Below are 17,352 nucleotides of genomic sequence, written 5' to 3'. Positions count from 1 at the left end.
TTTGTTCTCTCTTTTCACCTGACAAATTATGCCTTGTGTTCCTGTTACACACTGAAGAAGGGCCATGCAAAGAGGGAATACAGTTTCTTCCCTAAATGGTGGCCCAAACATTAAAATATTCCTTTCCTTTGATACGTTTTCAGTTCACAGTAGTCAAGAGAGTCATGATCTAAAAATCTGAGAGCTACTCTGAGTACCAGGAATGCCTCCTAGTGATCTCCTTTAAAGTTTTGGAAGAAACAGTACAATATAATCGGAGATCACAGAGTTGATCATGCAAAGTGCTGAGCATTTCTCTTTAACTCTTGAGTCTATATGTACATTTGGGACAGGATACCTGCCTCGTGGAGGTATTGTCAGGAAGATTACTTACGTACACCAACGTTCCACAGTGCAAAGTGCCAGATCTTTAGATGCTTAAATATATTTTTAAAAATCTGTCTTCTAAGGGCCTGCTTGCACTGAGCTTGCTGCAGGCTCAGGGCTGTATTCTGCAGTGTACTTTCAGGCTTAAAAGTATGTGAAGTTGGTAAGTTTTATTATTTATATCTAGCCAATCAGGTCCTTCCTAGTTTAAAATTTTAAGTCTCCAAAGAAGTGATTTAAACATGCTTTTATTTTCTTTTTGCTGTTTTTAGAGAATTCATATTGCTCAGCCTGCAGCTCAAAGTGCTTGTCTGACCATCCACATGCCTCTCCCTTGGGAGGTCTGTGAAAGAGAGCATCAAGTCTTCCACTGAGATTTTAGCATTTTTTTTTAACTTAATTCACTTTAACTTAAAATGCTGTCACTGCAGTGATGAAAGGTTATTGATGGTAAAATGTTCTTGTCTAGAGCCATCTTGTCTTCATCTTTACAATAATTCTAGAGATATCTCAAACTAGCTAACAGTAAATTTGATAATATAAATTATTATGCAATAGATTATGTGCCTTTTAGGTTGCCAGTCCACTACACTATTTGCCTTTAGTGGGACTACTCCCAATGACTAGTATCTCCCAATTAATGGTTTCATAACCTGGGTCTATCATGGTAAACAAGTAATTCCTGTTTAGAAATTACATGGAAAACGTAAGCTGCTGCGTTTTGGTGTTCCTATTATTGTGTAGTCATCTACAATGTATAGTATGGGACCGAGTGAAGTACTTGTAATGATCTCTTGGAAAAAAAAAAATACTCTATTTCCAAAAGTATTACTTCAGTGCAGTAATTTACTGTACTACCTCAGTCCAAACTTGAATCAGGCTATATTTTTTCTTGTCTAGTACATCTGAGCTAACTATCTTGAGGCAGCAGTATAAAAATCAGTTGCTGTGACTTGCTTCTTGAAAATTTATTTTGCTCCTTCTTAAAATCTCGGCCTGCTTGACCTCAGCAGCCGTCACTAGTTTGAAAATGCAAGTTATAATCCTCTGTAGGAGTTTAGCCAGGTGTCTATTACAGCATGTAATCTGTGATACAGCTTCCAATATTCACGCTGTAGAAAGGTTAAGCCCTCTGTCTTTGTTCCTGAGTGAAAAAGTCCACAAGGTGTTAGTGTGGCCAGGAAGCAGATTGAAAGAGGCAACATCTTCAATCAAGCCCTAAGCCTTTGTATATGCCACTGAAGGATCTTTGTGATGGGCGATGGGAGGCTTCGTCTGAGAGGGAGCAATCAGATTTTAACCCTTAAACAGGACCTGCAACAACAGCGTATATTCTGTTTTAATGTTCAAAGGTCACACTACTGTTAGACCTCTGCTTTTATCGTCAATGCTTATTTTAGGGTCACCATCCTATTTGTCACCAGAGCTACAGTGGGCAAGACATGTTAATTACCCCACTGAGAAGGAGCCCACACCAGCATAAGGCCAGCTCCCAGTGGGGGTTTCCTTCGTGGGAAACGCAAAGTGGATGGGCTGTGTGGCCGGGGGGGGGCCACTTTGCAAAATGTTAAGCAATTCAGACACTGTTACAAAAGTTCAAGCGGGCTGACGCAAACAGACCTCATCACTGTGTGCTCAAACAAACTAAATTCAGCTAATTGACGGGAAACCCTACTGGAATCAGTCAATCCTAATCAACAGCTTGTCACCTAACTGTGCTGTTTCCAGTCACGTCTGAACTTGGTCACACTGTGTGATACAAACGCGTGCACTTGCAGTGCTGCTAGGCCAACCAAGGTATTTTTTTTTTTCAAACCAAAACGTTTCAACCATGTCAGAATTTTTGGTAATGTTCTGAATTCCATGCGTAGCATAAAATAAAATAGTAGCAACTTAATTTCACTGCATGCAAGGAGCTGTTTAATAGCAATCTCCAATTATTTTAGAGCAAAATAATAGGTTTCTTTTAGAAGGTAGTGGTCCAGGGGAAGCCGCAGCAACCTTTTATCCTAATTGGCAGTATAGTATTTAGAAGAATTTATTAGTGTTTAATTATTCATAAATCCTTTAATGGTTTAAATATCATTTTTAAAAGTTAGAAATATTTTCCACTTGTCCAGCTGAAGAGCTGTTTCTTGGAAGGGCTTAAATTAAGATCTATTTATGGCTGCCTGCTGGTCACAAAATTACTGCTAATGTTCTAATCTCTTAGATGTTCCCAAGAAAAAATATGCTTAGTTCTGACAAATCAGGGAAAGTTTCTCTTTGTTGTATTTGTTTTACTGAGGTAGAGGCCTTAAAGAGGATTATAACAGAGGTGAAGACATTAAAATATGTAACTAATCCCAGTTAAATTAATTATTTTCATACTAATGTGTCCTGAGGGACTGGCATGTAGGATAAGACCACTTTATAGTGTTTTGGTAGTATAAATATGATTTACCACATAAATGCTATTTAATATGAATTAGAAGCATTTAAAGCCAAGTTGTTGACAGAGGAAATGGGAATCTGACTCTATGCCTGTGAAGCAACGATCAGTCACATTAAATATTTCAAAAATCATGTCAGTGACTGTCACATCAATAGGCAATGGTCAACTCAACTATAGTCCTCGTTTCTCTCCTCCTCCCCCTGTTAGATTTCAGGACAGTCATTTTATTGACTTACCGATACTGATTTTTCTCTCTAAAATACTGAACTTCGCACAGATTATTTTGGTGTCTTCAAATCATTCATTTCTTAAAAGAGAATTCAGTGCTATAAAATGAAAAGAGTGATTCAATTTATTGGGTGTATGTCTGAAGCTTTTGATTAGGATTCTCATGTGTGGTGATTTCCTTAAAAATAGTTTTAGCAAAGGGTTGTGCCACTGGTGCAAATTCAGGTGCAGGACAGTACTGTGATTCTGATCCATTTCTCACTATGCTCTGCCATTGATTAGGATAGTGTTGTCTTTCCCTATCAGCTTTATGCCCACAGAAGTGTACGCTAGGATTTGGTAGCAAGCCAATGCTAAATTTCAGTATTCACTGTACCATTCTTTTAGATAATTTTATTGCTGCCAGCTTTCATGATCTTACTGCAGTTGTGATGGCTTGTGTTTTACTAAAGCCCAACTCCTAGAGTTCTGTGACTATATTAGAACCTCAGCTTTTGTTAAAAAGGAAAAGGCAAAAAGAAAAAAAAAAAAAGGAAAGAAAAAAGAAAAAAGGCCAAGGAGATCAACTCATATACAGAAAGAAAAAAAGCGTCCCACAAAATCTAGGTTACCCACTCCAAGTCACAAAACATGTCTCCTGCAGTATACAGGGTTGAATGGATCAGAGCAGCTTTAGTTTTTAATGGGAAGAATCGCAGCACACTTACTGCTTGTGCTGTAGGAAACCAAAGTCATCCTTTAGCACTGCTTAATACACATGCCTTGCTATCCAGTAGCATTTATTTGTCATATTTTGATACCTGTGACCTCCCAATGAATTAGTTTTTGCCAAAAGATAACAACAGTATGTACATTGCAGGTATGGAGACAGCTCCATGTTGACTGGCGTTGACGTGACCAGATTTTTCAAGAAAATTTCATAAAAGTGTGATTTATGTAACACTGAACATTTTCTGCAAAAGTCATATTTATATATAGTCAAAGCGTGTAGAACTTTACGGATTTTACAATACGTATATCCTCCCCAGGCAAAAGAAAAGGCCTAGACAAGTGGAAAATCCTTGCATTTGTGTCTGATATATCAAATTGAGCTTAAAATATAAAAAAGTAAGCGATTTATCTATTCAGCTTGAAACATTTTTTTTATTTGCTTTTCTCTGTTTTAGTCAAAAGGGAGGCATAGAAATAGTAACTGTGAGTTTGAAATCAGGAAAACTGTAACAGGGACTTATAGATACACTTTACAGAATATTTTTCAGTTATAGCTGCATCTTTAGAATCTGTCAGTTTAACAAGTGGTGTTCTGCTTTTCAAATAGCCCTTTTGTGTTTTTTTTTTTTTACTTTGAGTACCAATGAATTGTTGTCAGTTTTCAGATTCAGCTGTATTAATGGGAAAGAGAGAGAGAAAAAGAAAAAAATATTTCTGTTTCTGAGTAAGAGGAAGTTGCCTCTGGGAAGGTCAAAGTGAATGCTTAAGTCCTTTTTCCTACATTTCATGGCAGTATGTCAAGGAGTATAGCAGTGACCAATGTAGAAACTCATGTTTGAAACTCATTTCACACATCGGATGACCCTAAATATCTTCATTGCCCTGAGGCCTTGAGATGGAGAGAAGCATAACTGTAATTATTAAAAAAAAAAAACAGTTTGATTATCATGCCTGTTCCACCATCAGCGTAGGTGAGGAGAACTCTGATTAACGTCAATAGCAGCCACACTTATTATGCCCATTTTCAACATTCCTAAATATAGATTTGGGCAACTTGTTCCCCAACAGCGCTGACTATCAATGAAAAAAAAGGTTTAGTTTCTTCCACAGTTGGTATTTAACACACAGTGAAAGATACAAAGCAGTGATTGTTCTCTGAAACAAATACAGAATGAACAATAGCCAAATATTAACGTACTGTTGAAATCCTAAATTAGATAGATGTGATTCAGTGCAGCCTACAAAGTATGAAATCTTGGCTACTGCTGCAAGATATCCACCAATCTGCAGACAAAGTAGCCTTTGTGAAGAAGCAAGAGATTGTAGTCTGCAAGTTAATGCATCAAAAGGCTAAGAAGAGAATAATTCACTTTCACCTTGCTACAGAGGACAAGTAGCCGTAAAAGCTGTGCATTATTGGCAAGGCTTTTTCGTTGCTGTTTTTAACTCAACCCACAGTTCAGACCTCCAGCCACCTCGGCAGCGTTCCATCCGCTGACAGCCGCTGACATCTCCCACCTAGTCAAGTGGTGGATTATCTTGTCCTGATAAATTGGAGCCAGTGCCTGGTGAAAAGTCTTTCCTGAAATACTTTGCTACCCTATAATAAGGTGGCAGATATCAGAATCAAACCCCAGAGCTTGTAGCGCACTATGTTTCTAAGGACTTTTGGTGACGAGTGTAAATGTTTTAAGGAAAGGCATTGCTAGACTGGGAATACAGTTAAGCATGGTAAATTTAAGCCCAGGGTGAAAGTAAGCATGAAGCTGCATTGGATGTTTTTGATGCAGAGTACATAGGGGCTACATTGCTGACTCCAAAACACTTGGCCTAAAAATGACTTTTTTTTATGAACTGAGCTCTTGAGGAATGTACTGGTTTTAAAAAGACATTCTCCTCGGCTGCTGCCTCTTTCTAAGAAGAGTCAGAGTTATGGGGCTGTTAGGCACTTGCTCATTTTTCTTGGTCTTTTGTGACTAGATTACTGGTCAAACTCGTTCAGGGTAAATAAATTCTTTCTCTAAAACACATGAAGAAAAATACTTACATTACAGAAGCAAAGGTACTCAGTGTGTGTGCAGACACAGTGTGTGCTGGGGGGCAGTTAATTTGACAAATAAACTGTACAGGAGAAATCTGGGTAAGATAAAGGTATGATTTGCAAACATTCATTTTTTATTTCTTGGTTTCCCTCCTAAAGAAAAAGAAGCAATTCTTATGGGCCAAAGAAGAAACATCTTTATGTGTCATAGTCATCCATACAGTGCTCCTTGTAACAATGTTTTGCTCTTTTCTAGGGGAATCCCTACATGTGCAATAATGAATGTGATGCGAGTACCCAAGAACTGGCTCATCCTCCAGAACTGATGTTTGATCTTGAAGGAAGACATCCCTCCACATTTTGGCAGTCCACAACTTGGAAGGATTATCCAAAGCCTCTTCATGTTAATATTACTCTCTCCTGGAACAAAACCATTGAGCTAACAGATAACATAGTTATCACGTTTGAATCTGGCCGTCCAGACCAAATGATCCTGGAGAAATCACTGGACTACGGACGAACATGGCAGCCCTACCAATATTATGCCACAGACTGCTTAGATGCTTTCCACATGGATCCAAAATCAGTGAGGGATTTATCACAGCACACAGTCCTGGAAATCATTTGCACAGAAGAATACTCTACTGGGTACATGACAAATAGTAAAATAATCCACTTTGAAATCAAAGATAGATTTGCTTTCTTTGCTGGACCTCGGCTTCATAATATGGCTTCTCTTTATGGCCAGCTTGACACAACCAAGAAGTTAAGAGATTTCTTTACCGTCACTGATCTGAGGATACGATTGCTTAGGCCAGCCACTGGAGAAGTATATGTAGATGAGCAACACCTGGCACGCTACTTTTATGCAATTTCAGACATAAGGGTATACGGAAGGTAAGAGAATATACACCTTTAGGAACAGGCATATGTATTTGTTTTAGAGGTTATTCAAAACTGTTTATTTCCCCAAACATGGCAACAATTTCTACACAAGTGTGTTCACTAGAAATATGGCTCAGTGAAATAAGTTTCTGAAAATACCAGAAGTTTCTGACTCAGCAGTACTAAATAATGGCTGTTCCCTGTCACTAGCTCTGGGAAGTACCTCAGCTCTTAAGAGATTAACAGTTTCGTACATTGGTGCAGGAATTCACCCTGACATTAGGACACTTTGCAGGGCCGTTCATTCTGTTTTCACAGAATCCCCAAATAGTTGAGGCTGGAAGATACCCCTGGAGATCATCTGGTCCAACCCCCTGCTCAGGCAGGGTCAGCTAGAGCAGGCTGCGCAGGACCATGTCCAGCTGGGTTTTGAGTATCTCCAAGGATGGAGACTGTACAGCCTCCATGGGCAACCTGTTCCTGTGTTCAACCACCCTCACAGTAAAGAAGTGTTTTCTTGTGATCATGCAAAATTCCCTGTGTTTCAGTTTATGCCCATTGCTTCTCGATTTTTTGTTTCTATACAGTTGGAGCCTGAGCTGATGTTAGTTAACTAAAGGGAGGGATTCTGTTTTATCATTTGATTTTTTTCAGGCCTTTAATGTAATATGTAACTGATACAACAGCCTTTGCATGGAACCTTTCCACCAGGGTGAATTGTGCATTGTACAAAGAAGGCCACAGAGATTAGAGTCGGTTCCTTGTACTTTAACCAGCTCTGAAATGCAGTGAAGCTGAAGTAAAAGGGAAAAAAAAACAACAGGTGCTTTGGAGAGCATAGGACTGATTTGAATATTAGATAGATTATTATTCAACTGTGTTTAAGACAAATAGTCCCTCTGTGGCAAGCAGTGGCTGGTATCAGGTGTCATAGTCCCAAAAATAACAACTGTACAATGACATTCCTATCGGGAAATTTTCTTCAGAACTCAAACTAATAATTGACTGATGACCTCAAGCAGGAGGGGTGATGTCCTTTACATGTATCTTGGATACCAGCTTTTTCAGAAGAAATAAATGGGACCTTCTCTGTTAGCAATTCACTCACTTCTCTAATGTATCTTTTCCTTTTTCCCTATATCTGCTATAGAGAGTTCAAATCATACTTTTAAAATTTTTGTGAAGGAACTACATATCAATGCAATATGAATATTTTTACTGAGTACAAAAATAAAAGCTAATATAACCTGGAAGGCCAAGGTATTTTTGGCAGGCTCAGGAATGGGAAAGTTAAAGAAGGTGATTATTTAAAACATTGAAGATTGTATTTTTAATTACTCCTTTGGTGACTTAAGCTTGCCATTTTCTACCTCTTTTATAGAGAAGGCTACTGCCTTTCATGTTTGTAAGCATTTCCATGATACAAAAATCAATACGTGAAATTGAAATAGAATCAAATTACTGTGACATAATCTATTGAAAAATATTCACCTAAGTTTATATAAAAGAAGAGTTGGCGCCATGTACAGATTTGAATGCATAAGTACTTTTGCAGTGCTGATATTTTAGTATTTTAATATCAAATGAAAATACGTTTCTTAGGACCATATATTCAACACATAGCTGCAGAGTTTTGTGTCCACACCAAGTACATATGCATACATAGAGAAGCATGAATTGAAAACGTTATAAGGTATATAACGTTATAAAGGTTATAAGGTAAATGTTAGTGTTTAAATAATTCTTATTGTAACTGTTATTAGTTATACTGTTTATAAAGTAATATTGTTCAGAAGTCTGTTGATAGGGCTTTGTGGCTCATGGACAGCTTAAGACAGTGTTTGAAATGGTTTAGTATATTAATGAGAATGTATCAAAATTAACAGATAGATTTTACTTAATGTGTATCCTTTCTCCAATGCTCTAAGTAGGTTAGATGTACTGAGAGAGAATACTAAAGCTTGGGATTTGAAGCTCCTTAAACTTAAAGGAAATGCTACTCCCCATTTGGAAACCCCTGAACGCTGGAATTTAGTCTGACTTCAGTATCAGTGCCTTATCAAAGAAAGCATTTGAAGGAGAAAAAAAAAGAGTGAATTTCATGCAAATTAGAAACAGAAACTTGCCAAACACATCTGGGATTCAGTAATCTTTCCAAAAATTATCTATAAAATTGAAGTGTGACTGTACAGAGAACTTATCTGATGGTGATGCTTGTTGTCTAAATGCTACAGTAATCAGACACATGCTTTAAAAGCTATCTGATATGTAATATTACTTCACTAGATCAGATTCATGAGAATTCTTATCACTCTTCTGCTAATGTGAAAAACACCTCTTTAGGGGTTTGGGGTCTTTTTCTTCAATATGTAATGCGCCATCCTTGTTAAATACTTTAAGGGATTGCTTATTGCTAAGTAGATGTGGGGTTGCAGTACACATCCCCTGATTCTTTGGTCATGCCAAAGATAAGCTTGCAATAGGCCCATGGTCATCCAGCTTTAAGTATTTTTTGGTCTCTACTGGGGTTTCCCAGTAGGGGCCACCCTGAAGACTCTCCAGATGAGCATTACATTCAGGTTATCTGGTGCTCCCTGAACAATAAGTAAGTGTGGAAACTTGATAGAGGGGAATAAGGGTTACAAGTAGTTTTATGCTGGTGTTCCTGATTCAGCTGAACTTTCTAGCCATTCCATGTGAATCCAGGCTGTTAACTGGGAATTAGTATAATAATTTTTTGCCAAAAAGGCTGGTGTTCTGGTTTTTGAAGTCAAAATATTTATATGCATTTAGAAAAGCTAGACTACACTGTTCCATGAGGACAGGCTACAAAAGGAGGTTACCAAAGAGCTTGGTATGTGGTGGATGAGTGATGTTAGTGATTTGAAGCTATTTCTTTGGCTTACAAAAAAAAAAAAAACTGTAAGTTTAATATAGTTAAAATCACGAAAGCTCGTAATAGCTTATTTTTAAAGGCAGCATACAATGTAAGTTGTTTGATATTGTATCTTAAGATTCAATGAGAGTGAAAAATATCTATCTTAAAGCTGTCATATTTAATATGCAAGATCCTGGGGTGTGGAGTTTAATACTTCACAATGAATAAAGATAGGAGATTTTCCCTTTTAATGTATGATTTTCCCATTTAATGTATTTGCTTCATCGTTCCATTGCATTTGGCTCTGAAATAGGCCTGATGTATGTTGTATTAGAGATGAAAACCTGTGTACTCTTGATGAACACTTTGCCTCTTCTATTACCACTCGTTTATTCATCTTCAATTTACCACTTTCATTGTATGTTTATTCAGATAGTGAAAAAAAAAGGAAACATGGCTGTTAGCAATTTCAGCAACCCCATTGTGCTCACATTATTCAAGAGACCTAATAATCTACATGAACTAATTCTGACTTACGGATGGTCTGCTTCACTAAATCAGGGTGGTTTTTTCTTCTAGTGAATAATGGGCAATGTAGTGTGCCAGTACCTTAATTAAAGAGAGCCTCTCTTAGTCTTGATCTCATTTTAATTTACAGGGTAATACTACAATAATATCACTAATGGAAGGTACATTAAAGGGCATCAAGTAGCATTAACTGTATTAAATTATGGCACTTGTGTTAATTAACTGCTGAAGCAAGATGGTTCTAACAGCTAAAAAGGTCGACTAATGCATAAATAAAATCTTCTAGGATGGAAACTAAGAAAGACTAGACATATTTTCTCCCCATCTCTTCTTGAAGCAGAGAGAATCAAAGGGTGTTCTATGTGGTAAGCTCCGGAAGGTTTTCTTATTTCAGTACTTGAAGAGGTGGACTTTCTGTGGGTTCTGAATAGCTTCGATTCAATGTAAAGAATGGTCCTGACAGTGAGCTGTGAGGTACAGCTCTCCCCATTTTTTTGGTAGGAGAAGTTCACTAAAATGCTGATAATAATCCCTTTGAAGTCAAGTAAAAAGTTCCTAGTGGATTTTGGATCAGGCTACTGCAGGTTTAACCACATTCATTGCAAAAGAATTTTGGTTTAACTGTTATATTGTAAATGATATGTACATTTATATACTGTAAATTAGCTATAATTCAGGATGTTAGTAGAAACCATTACCCCAGTGGGTTATAGAATGACTATCTAGCTAAAACAAAGGATCTTACTGTTTTTTGGTAATTAGTTTTTGATCTAAGAGCCAACAGTTTCCTTTTGACACTAGAATATCCAGCCTCTATACAATATGTTATTAAGCCCTTTGGAATTTATTTTTATACTCTTTCTTGCCTTGAAGCTTCTGTACTTAAGCTGCAGGGTTTTCTGACCCTGTCTCGGCTGTGTTTGCAGTTCCAGCAGTAATAGAAACCTCTAACTTACATAAGTGAAAAATATCCTCAGTTTTAACAGTTTCTCACTCACATTATCTGTTCTAAATTTAATCTGTCTCAGAACCTGAATACATTAATCTCAGGAAAAGCATATTTGCTATTTTATTGTTTTGGGGGGTTATCTTTTTAGTCAGCCTGCCCTTCCAGTCAGTTGTGACTCTAAATTATTCAACACTGATAAGACTTCACAATTTTGGAAGTAGTTGAGAGGCCTTTACTTAAAAAAGAGCAGATCTGTCCTTGTGAGTCTGGAATACGTGCTACAAACTTCAGTGGATGTTCACAAGCTAAAGGCTAGGTTAATATCAGATTGCATTCTTTGGTTTATTCGACTGATCCATTCTACAGATGGATTAATTGCATTAAATCCTGTGTGTTATTGTGGCATGCATTTAACAACATTGTAATAATATCCCTCTGTAATTTACCCAAAAGCAGAAGTTTGCCCTATGGAATGGTAATATATGGATGGATTTAATTTTAATTGTAATAGAAAACATTTTCATTAATGTTCAACTCAAGACCAGACCACCAATAGCTTTACAGCTATGGGAGCTTAAAGCTTTTAAGTGGATAACTGAGGACCATTCTTTTTTTCAAGTATATATTTACAATACTTGAATACACTTTGTTTTACAAGAACACTTGCATAAGCAGCTTGTTCTCCTTTGAGGTTTTCATTAGTGTTTGGAGTGAATCTAGTAATTTTTCCAATTAAATTATAAACTTCATTAGAGATCAGGAAAGCAAAGGAAACTTAGGTACTTACAAGCATGTCAATTTATCTTTAAATCCCAAGTGTGCTTAGCTTTTTTAATATATCTACTTTAGTATGTCACTAAAGAAAATGGTCTTTCATTTTCTGTAAACACATCTAGGATCATCAGGAATTGAAATAATTAGATGGTTACTGTGTTCATTCACACATTAGCCGTCTCCAGTGGTTTACTCTGGACGAGTATCCTGGGCAGGCTGACTCCTGCCCATGGTCAAGTAATACATTTCCACCCTCCATCCTGGTGACATAAGTCCTATCAATCAGCTCTGTCAAACTGGCCTCACTCTTGTATTAATTCGATGGGTAGTAGTACAGTAGAATCTGGAAGACTCACTACGTCTTTAATTTCTGCTATACACATTTCAAGCTAGTGGATTTAAGTCACTAGTGAATTTCTCTAGTCACCATTGCTCATTAGCATTTGATCAGCCTTTGGGTTTTTTTTTTTGTTTTGGTCCATTTTGCAAGATGTCAAGTATTTCTTTACTGATCTCCCTCAGCTGTCTTTCAAGGACACTCAGTATCTTGCAGAATCTATGTGTTTGAGAAAAACTGAGCATTTTTGTAGTATAATTCATTTTGTCACTGAACATTAAAGAAGTAGAGATGAAAATCCTGATGAAAGAAATGAGAAATTTTCTTTCTTATTACTTTGGAGTACAATGTATGCTTAAAAGTCATCGAAAGAGCCTTTTTCGAATAAATTCAGTGATTTCCATATCTGGGAAAAACTTTCTTTCCTTTAAGCTTTGTACTTCAAAATAGTTCAACTTAATGCAAACAGTGAAATAAGCTTCATCTCCTGGCTCATATATCCAAATGATTCCTGGCAGCAGGATGTCCTTCAGGTTAAATTTAAAGCTGGAGCATATTGTTATGTTAAAAGTTTAAAATCTCTCAACTACTTCTCCAGTGACAGGAACTACCAATTTTGAGAGCTTTTCTGTTTTGTTATTGTCTTTTTTTTTATCTTAACATACTGATCTAGAACTCAAGGGGCTATTTCTGTGTAGTAACAATCTGCCTTCAAATCTCTGCGCTGACAAAGGTGTGTGAAGATAAAGGATCTCCCTTATGAAACACATCCTGCAAAATATTATTGGTTTTAAGGGTTCCTCCATTGGTGGTGTTCCTTCCTTGCAGCGGTCTCGTAGGTGATCTGGAAGTAGAGAGGGAGCACTGTGCCCAGTATTCTGTGGGCAAGTAGAGTAGACTAATCCTCCACATCACATCAGAAAACTTTTGTAGAGACCAGCAAGGAAAATCATACACAGAATTAGCAAAACATGTTCTGTCACTCTAGTCTTGAAGGGCTGTGGGTTAAGGAGCATTCTGCTTGCTTTCCCAGTGGTAGCCTGGCATAAATAACTGTGGGATCCCTTCCACCACTACCAGTATGGTGAGATAACCCACAATTATTTTTCAGTAATGTGCTGAGGAGCTGTTTTTTTCCTCGATACTCATCAGCATATGGAGTGTCAGAGAGGATAGTAGTTGAACCCAGAATACTCACGTGCTTTTTCTTGACGCAGCTGATATTTATCTCTCTCTGTTAATCTTTCTTGTTAGTTGTAACAAATGAGCCATCATTCAGCTGTGATTTATGTAAATATTTGAAACTAAGTTAACTTTTTTGCCTTCCCACTTCTTTTCCTCTAGTACTGCACCATCGAAAATGTTGTGTATCGCTTCCTGTTGTGTATAACATGCTATGTGAAATTAAGTATTGAAATGAGAGACCAGGCCTGATACCAATTTCAGATGCTATCCTGTAAATCAGGAGTAATTTCAGTGAAGTTACTTGTATTAAACTGATCAGTTTCAAATACATTCACATAAGAGGAGGATTGAGAGAGAAAGGGAGGAAGGAAGGAAGGAAGGAAGGAAAGAAGGAAAGGAGGGAGAGAAGACAGAATAAGGAAGCTATCCTGGATTCTTTTAATTAAAAACACACGCATGCACGCATGCACACACAGAAAAAGCAAAACCTCCCAGTCTTTTTATCCTCTGTTAAGATAATAAGGCAGATGTAAATCAGGACAGTTTTGCTAATTTCAGGGGAAGTCCAGTGATAGAGTCACACAGAGACACCTATTCAGAAAACTGAAAAATGAGTTAATAAAAGCCAAATTCTGAGTCTCATTCAACTGAATTGTTATGTGAAGTCTTTGAGAGCCCTTCCTTTCTTTCACTCCTGAGTCCATCTCTGGGATTAATGGGCCTCATCAATACTAGTGAACCATACATACAAAGAGAATCATTATTATTCTTACTTCATCCATAGAGGGCCTTAGTGCAAATGAGTCAGCTTAAACATCTAGGCTGAACTAGGCTGAGCAACAGTCTAAGTTTTCGACACCAGTTTACTTCTGTTTTCATAGAATATACTGTCGCAAATGAACAGTAGGAACAGAGCTTCAGAAAGAAACAATAGTGCTATGAATTTAGCATGCAGGAGCATGGTAAAGGAAAAGAAGAGGGGTCACACTGCAAGCAAAGTTCCCCAGAAAAAGCTTGGCTGCTGACTTCCTTCCAGAAAGTGTAATGTTAGCTGCAGCCCTTTGCAGGAGAACGTACTCTGTCCTGGTTCACTTCATGGGGCGTTGGAGAAGTGAAAGGATGCCGGATGGCAAGATCTGTCCTAATGACGTTAGGAGAGAACAGGAACTGTAAGAACTTTTTTTTGAACTACAGCTCCTGTATGAGGCCACCTGAAATCAGACCTTTGATTTCTGCAGCACACAGAGTCCTTGAGGCATTAAACTCCTGTCCTTTAACAGAATCTGGTTCTTCACACAAAAGTACATCCAGACTTCTAGCAAGTAGCTGTAACAATTAATAAAAAGGAAAGATCTTGTTGGTATGATTTTTGTGCTGGAAATACTGCCATACTCACTTAGGAATAGCACAGTTATACTACGCTGATGCTTATATATTGACATTTCTGTGCTGCTCAGCACTATTTTAGCTTAAGCCTAAAAACAAACATGACTATTCCAAGATGCGGCTGATAATCCATAGCTACATACTGAGCCTGGTGTGAGTTAAAGCTGAGCAGGCCTTGGGACATACTATGGCTAATGCAACACACACTGTACTAACACATGTGGTTGTCATATGCCAGTGCTAGAGGGCCATTTTCCAAAGTTTACTTCTTTGAACTCTTGGGTCTCTCCTCCCGACTCTGACAGTTGTGCGAATGTCAACAGTTGTCCACTACTTCCTTGTAAACTCCCTGGAAGACCTCATGACAGCCTGATCAAGTCCTCAGTTTCTTTTCATTTTCATCCTTAAATCAATTTTTGTCTTTGTAAGAGCTATGTAGAGTGCCTCTCCTCTCTACCAGGCAGTATTCCCACTTCCATCGTATCCCCCAGTAGTGTTTTGGCCTAAAATATGAGCCAGTATCTGATATATTAAGATTTATAAATTACTTTGAGATACACTTTAAAAAGATTGGTAGAAGAGCACAATGGATTGTTATTATCCGTCCTCCTTGTACCATCATTCATAAAACAGACATATAACAGGAGTATTGGTACAAATGTTAATGACAGCAGTGCTGTCCCAATGACAGAGGGACATTATGGTTCATGTTCAATTGCCATCAGCATTTCTGTTACATTGCACATTAAACCTATTAACAACCAAAAAGATAAAATTTGGTTACAATAAGGAGACATACATTGAGATACACGTCTTTACACTCAACTAATTAGTTGCCACTGACTGTTTTCACTTTGCTTGCTGACATGTGGTATATAAATCATTACAATATGTTAAATGCAAATTGTTGGTAATAGGGTAACCATCTGCTCGCTGTTGGAAAGTTTGCAGAGGGATATAGTAAGCTGTACTTCTAATAATGATGCTAAATTCACATCCCTGAAATACCAAATATCTAAAAACAGCTGCCTCCACTAATGCCAACATTACTAATATATCTCTTACCCTTTTCATTTTCACAACTAAACCACATATTGTAAGAGGTAATTTTGTTCTTCAGCATGAACTTGACTTCAAGGCTAGAGTCTGTAACAGTAATATGAACCACCATATCTCAGAGCCTGATCTTTTTCTCACGTTGTGTTGAGTGCTTTTGAACAGCCAATAAATAATCAGGCTGCCCACTCTTTTCAGGACATCTTTCCTTCCACAAATATAATTAAACTCTCTCTCTTCCCTAACCTCTGCTGCCGGGCCCTTTTCTGGGGATGACATTATTTTGTAAGTGATAGATTGTTGGCACATTGCTGTCTGATAATGTATTACACTAGACACCATCAAAGAGAGCCTTCCATCTGATAATCTACCATGCCCTATGAGTATTAAAGATGACCAGCAAAGAGGGATCAATTATTTTACCACAGACATGTGTTATCAGGGGCTGTCACATACCTTCCTAATGAGCATCACTGGATACCCAAGTGACACAGTAATGCATTAGAAAATTAGTAGTGGGACAAGAGTGAAGGACTGCCTGCCGAAGTTGAGGCTATGCCCTCAAGCTAGCTCCTTTTCTCTTTACCCATTCAGTCATCTGCTGGTCAGAGTCACTGTCACGCAGTGCTTATATATGCTGGCTCCCACGTCAGTAATATATTGCATTATCACCTTTCAGCAAGATTAGTATATTCACATACTGAATTCCCAAGTTGCAGCTCTCAGCATTAAAGAAGCCTAGGAATTAATTCAGCTTCCATTGACGGAATGGAAAAGAACTTTGTGATTTCATCAAAGTCAGGTGCTAGTGCTGCTGGGCATAATTATCAGAAACTTTCTTAAGCCACTTTGGGGAGGGGGAGGGGTTGGTGTTTGTTTTGGGGGGTTACTTGCAGCATTATGGTGTCTGATTTAAGACTGTGCTTCTAGGGAATCTGCTGCAGGGGCAGAGGCTGCAGGAGTGCTCATTAGCCCCGCAGATTCTGCCTCCCTGGATGAATTACACAAAAAGATGCTTGCTCTACAGGGTCTCAGAAGCCTGCAGCTTTGTGTAGGTGTGCTGTCCTGCAAAGCTATCCAAGTTTAAAAACACGTTTAAAGGAAGATATTTTTGTGCTAAAACATTTTCCTTTGTTGTCTTGCATGAAAAGAAGAGCTAGCTGAAGGCTACACAAATTTGGTGACTCCATTTTGATTCCCAGTGAACACTTGCCTGATTCAAAATGGGGTGCCTGCACTTTAAAGTTATCTTGAGCATTTAGAGACAGAGCTGGTGTGATGCGTAGCAATTTCTAATAGCTTAAAGGCATGGTGCCAGCGCCTGGAATTTGATAAGCTAGGGTTTTGAATTGGATTCCAACAATGGTCACAGGTTTTAGGAAGCTCTCATTTTAAATTGCAAGCAGAGGAAAAACAGGATTCTTACTCTTTAATTGTATTAGTTTTATTGAACAGAAGCATTGCTTCAGTTCCCAGCACACTGTATATATATTTTAATGTAAGTTACTAGAGACAGAACACTAGCAGGAGCGTTTATTGTTTCTGACTTTTATATTTGGTAAAACTTATTTTATTCATTTTCCCATTTAACTCT

General features: G+C 37.8%; 1 protein-coding gene across 6 annotated transcripts in view; it reads left to right on the top strand.

The window, feature by feature from the left end:
• NTNG1 (netrin G1) overlaps nt 1–17,352 on the top strand; it is a 166,400-nt gene that overhangs the window by 68,178 nt on the left and 80,870 nt on the right. For all 6 annotated transcript variants that reach the window (XM_068952239.1, XM_009669842.2, XM_068952237.1 and 3 more), the window contains exon 3: nt 6,037–6,677. In XM_068952239.1, coding sequence (XP_068808340.1) covers nt 6,037–6,677 — 641 coding nt within the window. The remainder of the gene's footprint in view (nt 1–6,036; nt 6,678–17,352) is intronic.

This window comes from Struthio camelus, chromosome 8 (genome assembly GCF_040807025.1).
Source record: "Struthio camelus isolate bStrCam1 chromosome 8, bStrCam1.hap1, whole genome shotgun sequence".
In the NCBI taxonomy this organism is placed as follows: domain Eukaryota; kingdom Metazoa; phylum Chordata; class Aves; order Struthioniformes; family Struthionidae; genus Struthio; species Struthio camelus.
The sequence above is the reverse complement of the archived record's forward strand: the minus strand, read 5'-3'. Positions and strand labels throughout refer to the sequence as shown.